Source organism: Syngnathus typhle, linkage group LG10 (assembly GCF_033458585.1).
Source record: "Syngnathus typhle isolate RoL2023-S1 ecotype Sweden linkage group LG10, RoL_Styp_1.0, whole genome shotgun sequence".
Taxonomy (NCBI): domain Eukaryota; kingdom Metazoa; phylum Chordata; class Actinopteri; order Syngnathiformes; family Syngnathidae; genus Syngnathus; species Syngnathus typhle.
The window spans coordinates 4673661-4687559 of NC_083747.1; the positions used below are offsets into that span (position 1 = coordinate 4673661).

The 13899-nt window shown below is 39.5% G+C and overlaps 1 protein-coding gene across 4 annotated transcripts in view; it reads right to left on the reverse strand.

The window, feature by feature from the left end:
* Positions 1-13899, reverse strand: part of ptprub (protein tyrosine phosphatase receptor type Ub) — a 119636-nt gene that overhangs the window by 72518 nt on the left and 33219 nt on the right. For all 4 annotated transcript variants that reach the window (XM_061288676.1, XM_061288674.1, XM_061288678.1 and 1 more), the window contains one exon: positions 11554-11685. In XM_061288676.1, coding sequence (XP_061144660.1) covers positions 11554-11685 — 132 coding nt within the window. The remainder of the gene's footprint in view (positions 1-11553; positions 11686-13899) is intronic.

The following is a 13899-nucleotide window of genomic DNA, read 5'->3' on the forward strand; positions in this document are numbered from 1 at the left end:
GCAAAGAAGCAATTATTACCATTAACACATTTGAGAGCATTTCCAAAACGATTTAAAAATGACCGAACGTGTCCCCTTACTCGCTTGACTCACTTAGACTAATGATGGACGTGAGCCTGTGCCGGTGTCAGTTGTTTCCACCTGTGCTTTTCCAGCTGACAAATGCATAGCGCTGTGCCCTTGTCAAAAATTCGGAGGCAATCACAGCTGAACACGTCAACGCTGCAGTCTTGCACCCGGCAATATACGCCGTCTCAAATTTCAACACACCGAGTCATCTCGACTGACAGTCGACAAGTACTTTACGGGAATGTGTCCTTTTTTTTTAAATAAATGTACGTATATAAAAACTTGTCATTTCCAAATCCCTCCAGACAATTTGGGCGACTAGACAAACTGTGCTTCCCCTTTTTTGTGTGTGCCAAGGCTTTTATCTGTAGAAGGATGAGAACGTGTCAACTGACAAACTCTGAAGAGAAGCAGCATGGCCATTAGGCAACCATGGAGACCACTGTGCTCACTTTCAGAGGGTCTTTCGAGAGCGAGCGCCTCTCAAAAGCCCTGCCAAAGCCTTGCCTAAGGGAGCAACGGGGCCCTATTTGTGCCACTCCAAGCGAGCCGCGCTCATCAGACGGGCTGTCTGCAATCAACAATGGAGCCAGATGGACGATGACCGAAGGCTTGGGATTGTACTCGGCCAAGAAACAAGTCTGTTAAAGCGCACGCGTGTTGGTTTCATGGATCTGAAGGGGGGGGCACACAGGTGGAAATGCCTAGTTACCCGGAAAAAAGTTTTGCTAACTCCACTGTGCCTCGTTTGAAGTTGCGGCTCATTCTGTTAGGACATCACAATGGAGAAATTTACAGAACGTGTCGCAGGGTAAATTTCATTTCGTGCACTTGTGGGGTGACTTTGAGGAAAGCCGAGTAATAAAGTGTGTGAATAAGCCACTTTACTGTTTGTTTACGTGTTGGTTAATTACCGTATTTTCCGCACTATAAGGCGCACCTAAAAATCTCCAATTTTCTCAAAAGCCAACAGTGCGCCTTATAATCAGGTGCGCCTTACATATGGACTAATATTGAGCCACTACAGCAGGCGTGTCCAAAGTCCGGCCCGCGGACCAAACGTATATATCTTATATATGGACAAAGTTTTAAAAAGGGGCTATTCATTGAAGGTGCGCCTTATAATTTGGTGCGCCTTATAGTGCGGAAAATACGGTAGAAGCACCAGTGGCTAAAGCCAAATTGTGGCAGGATTTCTACTTCCTGGATCTGGATTTGACTCCTTTTATGTGAATAGATTCCCTCGGTCCTCGCATGCAATAGTCTTTCTTTTTTTAAAAAGTAAACAATAAAGCATTTTTTTTCCCCCCATAGTAGAAATATAGGCGAATGCCCATCGCCATGCTGGAGTTTAAAATAGCATCAGTGCCAAGATGGATTGCTTCCTAATAAACCAAACAAAGCCGCTCAGCCATCTGCTTGCCGGTGTGTTATTACTTGAAAGGTCTTAGGAGACCAAGTGCCAGGCATAGCAACAACTGAGATAACAGACTGTACATTTCTGACCTGCCCAGCTTCCCAATGTCCAAGGTCTCTATGAGAGCGAACATCACAGAGCCTTGGATAAAGAGAGAGGGAAGGAAAAAAACAAACATAAAATAAGCACAAAGCCAGTAGAGTTAGGCTTTTTGAACTGAGGATCGGGCTAAATATTTACGTATAACATGTCAAAGACGGGATTTCAAACAACCAAAGCAGAACAAAAAATAAATCAATTAATTAATTTTTTAAAAATTAAAAAAATAATATATATATATATATGGTTTCGTCTAGCCTTGCTTCCTAATTAATTATCAGGATATTTGAAGACTAAATCTTAATGCAATCAAGCGCCAAAAATCTATTAGGTGCTTCAATTTTTAATTAATTTTTAATCCTTAATCTGCTATCAGTTTGTGGTTTTCTCTAGCAAGAATGTTTTTTTTTACATACAGTAGTGTTGATGTAAATTAGAAAAGACAGGACAATCCCTTCCCTGAAAGGTCAAGAGAATGATTGTTGCATTTTAGTAAGATCATTCACACCTAGAGGCATACGCGGTAACGGTGTTGTGCTCCTGCGCTGCTGCACACAATTTCTGTATCTCTTGTGAGAAGCCATTAATAATACACCAAGCACGTCTCGTAAACCCAACTACCATGTCATGTCATTCCCACTACCATGCTTCAGCTTCAGACGCGGGGCAGGTGGTGTAGAACGTTCCAGAAAAACAAGAACATGAGATTAAGAAAATAGAAGAGGGAAAAAAAATGGTGGAAACACGCAACAGCCTCTCATAGCAATGACGCGGGACATGTAAGTGAAATTCTGCGGTTGTAAAAAATAAATAAATAAGTGAATGCGTTATGGGACAACTGAGAGTTATCAAATAAATTCAACAAAAATCTCAAAAAGAACCCAACAGACATAAAAACAAGTTCAGATTCAAGCTGAATTTTCAACTTCCCTGTTTGTCTGCAATGAAAAAACATAAGCTTGAGCGTATAAAAAACCCAATGAGTTTCAACTCAAGTTATGATTATGACTTTTTCTATGACTCCCCTTAGAGAGCGTGGCCCTTAGCGAGGTGACGAGGGAGCGGCCTCCACGCTGGGTCGGGAGCTGCTACTTCATAATTAGACTGTCGCAATAAAAGAGATGCACTGCCTCCAGATTTCACTTTACGGCACGGCAACAAAAGCGACACAGGAGAAAATAAGATGATTCTGGAAGCATGGATGCTTCTTGTTTCTGAACATTAATCATCTCATGTATATCCCCAGCAGAAGTCAGCAGATTCCAAGTGTCTCGCGTTAGCCTGGGCACGCATTCGAGCGTGCGTGCCAAGTTTATTCACGCAAGTGTTGCGTCTGTGTGCCGCTAATTTATAGAGCATGCCGTGCCCTCCTTCTCATCCTCGCATATGAATTTCCAAGCAAATGCTGCCTGACAGCTCCGAGTGGAGGACCCCCAGCAGTCATTAGCTGAAAAAAAACCTTCGAGTGTTCCTCGGAGGGACAGGCCCCGCATTGCGATTACAAACAACCTCGAGGAAGGGAAATAGGCTGGTGATGGGTTTCATGGTTCCACGACTGAGCTTGATGGATTTTTTTTTTTTTGCTATAGAAAATAAGAGCCCATGGAATGTTTAGATTTCAGCCAAAACGTTTTTCAGTGATTGAAAAGGTAGAGTCAAAAATCTCAGACAGGTACGACATATCTGGCATCCTCAATCAAAAGAGAGATCCAGTTCGAGGAAATGAAAAACTAAGTACAAATTTTGTTGTCACAACTTTGTATTGGGAAGATAGAATGGAAGGCTGTGAAACATTCCAGCATTTCAATATATCGTCATGAAAATAATATTGAATTATTATGTTATTTTATATATTATTATTTTTTATTATTATTATTATTTGGATTTGTTTTATGGATATTTTTAACTTAAAATATTTTACATAATAATAAACAATCAACATATTTCCCTTTTCATATAATCATCACTTTTTAGTTCAAATACAACTGGCAAACTATTTATGTCATGCACTCATTAAAACTGTTGGAGCAGCCGAATATTTTTGTTTCAAATACAGTTGGGAGAAACCAGTTGAACAAATAACGGTTTCTTTTCTTTGAGAAAACTACTAAGAATAAAAATGTACCTTGATCAATCGAAAAATAGGAGTCTGGAAGCAGCAGACACAAACAAAGACAAACAACAAATAAAGCCAGACTGATGAAAACATTCTCCGTTGCCGAGTTGGATAGACAAAGCTTCAGCAGACCCGATTTCATTATCTTATCATGAGAACAGAAGTCGATCACCACAGGCAATCGATATTTCGAAAGTTGAAGATTTGACTAAGGAGGAATGTGATTGGGAGAGAAGAATCACCACGAGCGATGAAACAAAAGAAAATGAATAATCATTTCAAAAGCAACTACAAATATTTCCACTGTCTTCCAAAATTCACAGAAAAAATCTCCAAAATCGTGACAGACAAAATAATTCACACAATCTCTGGGGGAATAAATCATACAAGGGAATCACTACACCATCTCTGACTGTAGTCCTTTCAAATTATTCAAAATTTAATTTCATTCTTGACAGACACCAAGGATGAGAATAATCACCTGGTATGGAACCGCAGTGTTGTAGAGAATATTTATAACATGCCAGTTTGTGTCGATCGACATAAAGACAAGGTAATAAATGCAGGGGGGGGGGGAGCAACGGTCCCGTGAGATCCGATTTAATATATGACTTATTGCGGCTAATTCAAATGGCCATCAATCTTAACTTTGGCATTCTGCTGGCATCAGGCCTTTCGTGGTCATTATCATCACAATTTAATGCAAATGCCCCCACCCAGAAGCACGAGTACATATCAATTACTGACAAAGTGTTGGCCATGACAGGAGTTATTATGGGAACAGACTGCACCCGAGAATGATCTTAACCGGAGAGAATGACAAAGGCGGGGGGAAAAAAAGAAATCCGTCGGATCTCCTCGTGTGAAGTGCCCACTCGCCGCTTGCTGATTCTTCAAGCAAATGCAAGCCTCAAAAGGGTCTCCGATCAATGTTATTCCAGAGATGAAATGAACGACACTCAAGATGGCCTCCTTTCTGGCCGATTGCTACAGCAGCTTCTACCATCAAGAAAACGACAAATCATTCCATGGTGCGGTATTGGATCAATGAGAGAGCTCGCACACGCTGCGATTTGTGTTGCTATTCAGCTCAGACTTTCTATGTGAGCTTATTGAGTCATTTTGAATCCATCGCCTAGAGAGGAAAATGTCCTGGTGCTTCAGAGAATTTTCATTTTATCATGAAAATATGGAAAGTAATTAATCACAAAATGGGGAAAATTACTTTTAAAATTACTATTTTTTTTTAAGATACATCCTGAGACATTGAATGAGTCATTCATGTGAATTCCAAACATTCACACCACAGGTGTCAAAGTCAAGGCCCGGGGGCCAGATCCGGCCCACCACATCATTTTATGTGGCCCGCAAAATCAAAGTTATGAGTGTCAACTCAATGTTCTTCTTAAAATGCCAAAACTCTAAATAGTCTTTCCTTTTAATAACAGTGAGATGTTGCAATGATCTTTTGTTAAAACCACACTTTCAAAGTGAATTTTATTTTTTTATAATTTTATTATGTGTATATGTCATTATTGGCCCCACGAGGGAAACCATAACACCGATGTGGCCCTTAACAAAAATGAATTTGACACCTCTGATTTGCACCATCCGTGAAATTTAAAAAGAACTTTGTAAGTGCTCTTGTGGCAAAAGGAGACATTTTGTGAAACCTTCTAAATACAGTTATTATCCGCTCATGAGCCCACAGAACCTGGGGGAAACAAATGTGCTGCATTGGAGAGCAAATGAAAGTGCTTTCATGTTCCCGCATGACATTTTGTTCCCCATTAAATAATGTGAACTTCAATGCAAAAATAGATCTTAAATTAATCCAACCACCGTCGTTCGCACAAAAGTATGTGTCGACAGATTTCGGCACTTTTTTCAGACTGCCATTTACAGCTAAGTTTAGCAGTGCTAATCTTTTCAGTCTCTAAAAATGTTATTGAAGTAGGTCCGACAAAAAAGGAAGGGCAGCATACATATTGTAAATGTTTTTGAGTGTAACGTGCAATTTAGTCAAAAATTTGGTGCACGTGTTCCTGGGTGAATCTAAATGATTTTATTAAAAAGCAAACAAATAAAGTGAAATATATATTTATCTTTACTCACACATAAAGATTTTGTAGATATCAAGTATTTTTTTTGTATTTTCTTTTTTATAATCCAAACACAGACAACCAAAAAAATAGGCTACAACTACAACTAGATTGACAGATCAAGAAACAAAATGACATTTGATCTGAAAGAAAGCAATGATGTTGAGCATAGGTGTCAAACTCAAGGCCCGGGGGCCAGACACGGCCCGCCACATCATTTTATGTGGCCCGCAAAGACAAATTGTGCATCGACTTCATCCTTCAATACTAAAGTTTAAAAAATACACATATTGCTAGCGATTTTTGTTACCATTGATCTTTTAAAAATATTTGAACAGTTTTTACTAGTCTCCGGTTTCAAACTTAGTTATTCGTCGTAATGGCCCTTCGAAAGAAACTATGACTATGATGCGGCCCGTGACAAAATTGAGTTTGACACCCCTGATGCAGTAAACTGATGTATGCAAAGCGAACAGGTAGAAAAGATCATGTTACACTAGAACCACCTTGCGTCTTGGATGAAGGGCAGGAGCCTGGTGTCAATTTCAGGTGCGATAAGTTACCCATGTCAACCAAGTGAACCGCCACACGCAATAACACTGACCTGAGCCGAGGAACTCAAACTGAAGGCTACAGCATCCACAAATCTGCCGTGAAATATTATATGTGCAGGCATTGACGTCTGACACCCGAGGACCGCTGATTAATGGACACGTCAGCCATGTTTACGGCTTTAAGCACATCGAAATGTACTTTGACGGTTTGCAGGTATTTCAGCGAAATAGTTTTCCCTTTATACCGGCGTCGCTCTATTGTTGCTGTTGTGAGGAATGGCGACACAAGCTTAATTGCTGACACAGCTTTTGTAACGGTTCTCATTAGTTCAGAGGTCTTGAGTCTGGATCCGGGCGCAGATGCTTTTCCACAGAGATACGGACTTGACTTAGATACTTGAAGTTTCCCTAGCATGACTTTAATGGCAAATTTACACAGATACTATAAAGTGATAAAAGAGGTATACAATCCCAGGTTTCTGTGATATTAAAAATTGTAAATACTGTCATGTCTTATGCTATATTGCTAAAATACTAACTGCTGAAGTAAAGCCTGTAAATTCATTTTTTAAATTATAATTATCGTTTTATGTTTTTGATAAGAAATGCAAAGCTTGAACTGGTTTTGTGTGTTTTATTTTTGGATTTGTTTTTTTAAATTGACAAAATTGAATTATCATTTGTTGCTATGCACAAATTTAATTGCAGAAATACAAACTATTGGTATCTACAAAAGAAAACAATAAAATCCCTGATTTTATCTTTTTTTTATATTGTAATTGCTTTTTAACCAAGCAAATTTTCATTTTATCCATAAAGTGGATTCCTAAAATATTCAATACCCGCCCTTGTGAAATGTAACCTTGATTTAAAAATTTGGGAAAAACACACTTGAGCTTCAGTGATGTTTAATAATTAAACACAAAAGCCCTGTCATTGTCCCTGCACTCATAAATTCATTTGCAAGTAAATTCAGACTACATTATGATTGATCATTTATACTTTTGTGAAACCTTTGAACGATGGTGAGATCTTATAACGAATGCCTTGGGAAACACTGCTCTATAGCTCTATATCACCAAAAGCAAAAGAGAAAGCTGAGTAAGAGGTTGATTCATTGGCTATAATTTAGATTTAGATTAGCTGTATTTGTGAAAAGCTTGCGATCCTATCGACTTGGCCTTAATGAGTTGTAAGTTATCATCCCGGCGAGCCGCTGGAGTCCACTTGTGGTCCTCGGAGGACTATATATCATTCTGACCAATTGGCTCACTCCGCTAACTGGTCTTTCCGACTCACTTTGAAGGTGTGACGATTAAGGAAATCAACAGACGGACTGTTTATTGAAAATGAAAGCTTTGAAACTCAAGTGACTTTATTTATCTAAGGCCGCAAAGATGCTAAGGCAATAAATCACTTCTTTTCATATTATGCAAAAAAATGCCTCCCCAATATAATTTTCAAGTGGGTTGAGATTTTAGGAAATGAAACATTTCGTGTCATCGGACAAATAGTGGGTGAGACAGAAGGACGAAAATGTCCGAATCGATATTTTAAAAGGAGGTGGTCATAAAAAGCCAAGGAGTTGCCGTTTTAATTATGACTGACATAATTAACTGTGTCTTAACAAGCGGTAACAAGCTTGATTTCTGTGCTAAGCCCGAGACTTAATTGCCGCCATTAAAGTTATTCAACTGGAGCTGATTAAAGCTAATTCTGCGGCTTGGCAAAACAACAAACCAAAAATGTCATCGTCGTTAACATGAGCTCGACGTTCCGAAACCTTCGGGTAATCGTTCGCTTGAAAATGCTGCGGGGACAATGACACCATTAGCTATTCATTTTCTACTCAATAGAAACAAATAATGTGGTAGACCTCAACGGTAAAAAGTTCATGTTGCACAGTCAAAATCCAGTTGCCAAACCAAATATTTTTGAACCTATTATGAAATCATTTTGACCAAAACGTTTTTTGACCCGGGCACCATTTTGGCGATTTGTATCGGGACCCCGAATAGAAAAAAATCTGAACATACCTGAAATTGACACCCAATGAAATGCATTGAAAATTTTTATCAGTATTTTCATAGTCTCTAAGCTTAAATAAGTGTAATTTAATGAATTTTATTATTTAATGCAACACATTTATTGAAGTCACTTTCAAGCTGCCTTAGAGAACACTTACTAAATTTTTATAAGGGATGACCAAGAAAAAAAAGCCACGGGAGGATTATTATTATTATGTTGCGAAGTGAATGCCGCGCAAGGCCAACGCTGTACTGTAATAGCGTATTAAACCACAGAGGATGGCTGGTCACTGGTCGGCGATGATAACGGCAGATGTCTCAGGTCACCGACAATGACACAAACACACTCACGCATGCATAGTGTAGTTAGCTGATCTAAAGTGTGTGTGGTCCAGGGTGAAAGGTGACATACTGAGAAAGCGAGAAGGTAATGTCCTCGGCAAGATGACTGCAACAGGATGGAGATCGTCTATCGTAAGGTTATGATACTGAGCTGGCAGGATGTATGTATGTTTCAGTTGACCAAGCCCCGACCCCAAGATAGTACAAAAAGCCATTTCAGTCGGGACCAGTCTCATCTTGTGCAGCAATTTACTTGCCATTAAAGAGTAGGCTACTTTAAGATCATCTTTGGTAGAGCAGCTCAAAGTGATGGGCTTCTGTTATTCGGATTGCATGTGTGAAAGTGTATCAAACTGCAGCTTCAGGGCCAGTGGCAGACGTTTAACGGCATTTCAAATGCATGGGGAGAATATAAAGTATAAATATTAAAAGGGTAAATTCCGATCAACATGACTTGAGCATCTTTTCCATCAAATGCAGAAGTTGGGTCCCAATAGTCAGTCTAAGAATTTACTGTTAGCTAGCAGTGCAGTCTTACAAAAATAGGAACGATTGCTATTGGATGAGCTTTTTTTTTTAAATAGTTTTTTAATTGCATATAACTAATTACGAACGTCCATTTTTATGAACAATTTTGTTAAACAAAATAACTTCTATGAACTATTTTTAAAATATAAAACCTTTTTGCAAGGACAAGATCCAACGCAAGCTAATTCCGAACACAGTCAGGATGGACAGAAAGACTTGACCTTCCTGCGCTAATCCAAAGCCGAACTCACATCATTTAATCAAATTTGTCAAGAAAGGTTCCACTTAAATCCACAAACATGCTCTCTTTGAGTAACACGTTGCAGCTTGTCTTTGTCAAGTCGTTTACGCTGGCGTCAATCGACCTCAGCGTGACCTCTCAAACTCAAACAAAAACATACCAAACTTTACCCGTCAAAGGTTTGACGAAATCTACAACAAAGTTCCCAATGGTTACGATGTCCCCCTGGCCCGACCTTGATAATCCAAAATCGCGACTCTTCTCGACAAGGTCATCATCCAGCAAACTAACACTTTCATTAAAACCGAACAAGAACAGAAGCTTATCAGGCAGTCTGAAGTCACTGATCTAATTCCAAATAATGGAGAATCTGATGATAAATGGGCCATTCTTATTAAGACCTTGCCGCATTCTATCTGATTTTTCCCCCTCTTGTTCATGGAAACAGTAGTCTTTTAATTTCTCTCGGGAACCACAAGCTGCCGCTGTCTTAGCTGTGTTTACTAATCTTCCCCCGACACAAATTTTTCAACCGCACAAAGTAATACGGGCGAAATGTAAATAGCCTTATCTCATAAAGTCTAGTTATCCCTCGTCACCTCGCTTGTCCGCCGTGATACATGGTTAAAAGTCAACATGGGGGGGATTAAGTAAGAAAAAGCGAAGCGAGAGTAACACACCGCCTCTGCCAGGGATCAGCGAGAGAGCTATACGACTTCAATTATGTAAAAACGACAAACGGAAGCGACGTGACTCGACAAAATGCCACAGAAGTGGACCAAACTTGAGATGGTTGCTCAGAACAGTCACAAAGTTGACGCTAATAATACGGCTTGCCTTGCAAATTTTACTACCTGCACTCCGAGGAGGGCCCTCATTCACTAGCTGTAAATGGCATGAGACTGAGTTTTAATTAAACCCAAAGGGAGAAGTGTTAATTAGCCCATCGCCTGCTGTGAATGGGCCGCTAGCTACGGGCAGATTTACACTTGATTGCTGATGACAAAAAAAAAAAAAAAAAAAAAAAAAAGGAAATTACCACGGGTGCAGTTTAAGAGTTTAGAGTAAAATTTGTCACGCTTAAAAATTGAATTATAAGTTGACAGATGTTAAGGAAAGGACATTAACTGATTAAGGACATTATTTTACAAGCACTGTAAACGGTGGCCATTTTGTTTTCAACTCTGATCTTAGCTTGGCCATTCTTGTCATCCATTTTCATCGACTATACCGCAGTTACTGTTAACTTAAGAAAGATAAAAGTAAAATTCACTTTTTTTCTTCCAATGCAGTGAACAAGGAAATACATATTTTTATTTAATTTGTACTCCGCTAGTGGAAAACTGCCGGACTGATCGTTATGGCAGAGGGAAGTTGATCCTTTCAACAAACAACTGCAAGCTAACAGCCACTGCTGATATTTCTGTTGGGAATCTAAAACAACATCATTCTCTTTGTTAGTAGGAATTTGTAAAAGCAAGGATGGGATGGCGGAACGCCTTATAAAGTATGCATGCCATCTCCCTCTGGCAACCACCAGCGGAGAGGATGATGGCGGGAAAATGTTGGTTTCCATTAGTCTGGAGGCTGGTTAACGAAGTTATCCTTGGGCTTAGCAGGAAACAGATAAATGTGGGCTGACTGTTTCATTAAAGCTGATGCGGAACGGAAGCTGGACGATAAAGGCCGATCAGCACGTACTTTTTGATAAGCGAACTGCAGTCAATGCAACAAATGCTACGATGGATATTTTTTCCAAAGACTAGCAGATGTTGTTATGATAGTGAAGTTATATTTTGGAATACTTTTTTTCGGTGGTATGTGTTAAGAGTTTCTCTAATGAAAAATAAGTGCCTACGAAATGAATGTTGGATAACGTTAAAAAAGAATAATGAAGGTTTCAGGGAGGGCTGGGCAATATGGCTTAAGTACAGAATTTAATATCAGTCAATATCAATAAATCACAGGCAAATACCATTGAAATGGTTCATGGTTGATCACCTGTGGCTAAATCCAAATTATACTTTCTGGTTTTGACACCTGTTTCAGAACACTTACCCCGCAAGAGGTCCGAACCGGCGTACGGAGAATTGTGCGCCCGGAACAACTGCCAATCAAAGTCATCTTCTTCGCTCTGTGCAAAGTCACACAGACTAGGATCGGAATCCTCTTCAAATGTGCATCCAGCAGCTAGTAGGAGAAAAAAAAAGAAAATTATAGCTTCCACTGAGCTACATGACATTAAGTCCAAGTCACAAGATTTGAATGGAGTCTAAATTTCATGCAGGGCTTCAGCAATTTATTCCGACAGTTCTATTCATGTACTCTCCTTGGTATCCTTCAGGGTACTTTTCGTCTGGATGGCTTATTAATCTCAACGGGACATTCTGGTCTTGGCAGCATCCCTACGGTGCTACACTTTGTCCAACTATTGATGAGTCTTTACTATTTTTATCTAAACTATTGTTACCCCTCACCAGATGAACCCTTTCAATGATGACATTCCAAAAATCTTTTTCGAAGCTCCTTGGTGATCACACCAAGAGAAAGCGAAGCTATTTATTTCCTGAGAGCCAAAGATGACACCTCACATTGCTTAATGAGAACTTTCCTTTTCACTCAAGCTGATCTTTTCACACAAAAGCAAAACCCAAATTAAAATACATCAGGAGTTATATTATTGAGCATGCATCCTAGCTAACACCTTGAACAGAACGACCGGTTGTTATCCGTTTATCATCGCATGTCGTGATTTGCAACCTTGATTGCTCAATAAACACCTTCACAACACTTTTCAAAACCCCAAAAAATAAAGCGATGACTCTACTCGCACAAGAAACCCACAAACACCAGCAGCAATTACGGACCGAGTATCCAAACGAGAATTTCCATTACAAAAAGGAACATGTGCAAACTACATAGTCGTGACTAAACACCCCAAAGCACATCAACAAAGGCAAATGCAAACACTAATAACAACTCATGAAGGAAGGCACCCTGGGGTGTGGTGTGATCATCATTACACCTCACAACCTGCGGTTCCACGTGCCAAAAAAAGCCCGAATTTTCAAATTATCTTTAATAGCGGCAGCTTTAATGGCCCTGAGGTCTCAAATCATCACGCTTCAGTCATTGCACTTGGCATCTGTTGCCATATTTCACATTGAGTCCATCAGTGGGAGGATTACACGGCGGCGACGGTGGGCAGTCGTAAGGGCAAAGCCTGCCTCTGTAATAATAAAAACCAGAGCTGGACAGCACGAGATGCCACCACATGCTAATGACAGGAATAACCACAAGCAGGTCCTGAAGGTGACCCGGCTTTATTACCGCTCGTTCTTTTTCTTGACTTTGCCATTTAATAAATGACAGGCTGCGGAGGAAGACGAAAACGACTTCGCTCCGCTGAGGATTTATAAGTCTCATTTTGAGAAACGGTGTAAAAGATAGCTGCAGCTTCCAGCTATTAGGTGGTGATTGGATGGATTGATATGATACAAGCTATAATATAAAACACAAAAATGGCCTCTGACTGAGGGAATGGCATGTTGAATCTATTGGATATATTTCTTCTCACAACACCAGTACCAAAAAGCCAAAAGCATTTGTGGGTTTATGATTGTCATGGTTTTGTGTCCCTTTGACTAGATACACCAGGGTCGCTTTTTGTTTTTTTTGGCAGTAGTGTGGGGGGCCCTTTTCGTTATGAATGAGCTTTTGGTTTGGCTTGAATAACATTGGATGACCTGATAATATAAAAAAGAAATATATTACTACATAAATGTTCATCTTTCTTTTTTTTTTTCTTTCTTAAACACGATCCACAAGTAGAAAATGTATATTTGACCTTACAGGGTCATAAGGGAGATCATCCAAGTCTTGTACTTTACAAGAAAACCAATGTAAATTCCCAATTTAGTTGTCTTATTATATTTGATTTAATTAGTGAAACTGTTGACCCGCAAGATCCACTAGTAAAAATAATGGCTATAAAGAAAACTCTTGCATTCAAAGAAAATGATTTAACAATGAACATAAGTGAGTTACTTGCATGACTAACTATTATGAATCACATCTTTGGTCCATTTGAAAATAACCACTGTGTAAATGGGCAAGGACCAACTACAAACTTTATTCTATAAATAAAGATATATTCAATTTGTGGCACTACATGCTTACACTCCCCAAAGTTCTTTTGTTTGGTCCTAAAAAGTTTGCCCAAGGTTCTCTCCAGGTTAATCACTGGCGTGACATCAAACTTTTGCATGTCGGCGGCTCGAATGAGAACTCAAATGTACCCTGTTTGTATGATCCATTGGGCAATCGTAACCAGTAGGGGAGAGAGTGTTCCTTTCTCCCTCGAGGTTTGATTTATCGGCCAGTGCTGGGCGGTTACTGCGTAGA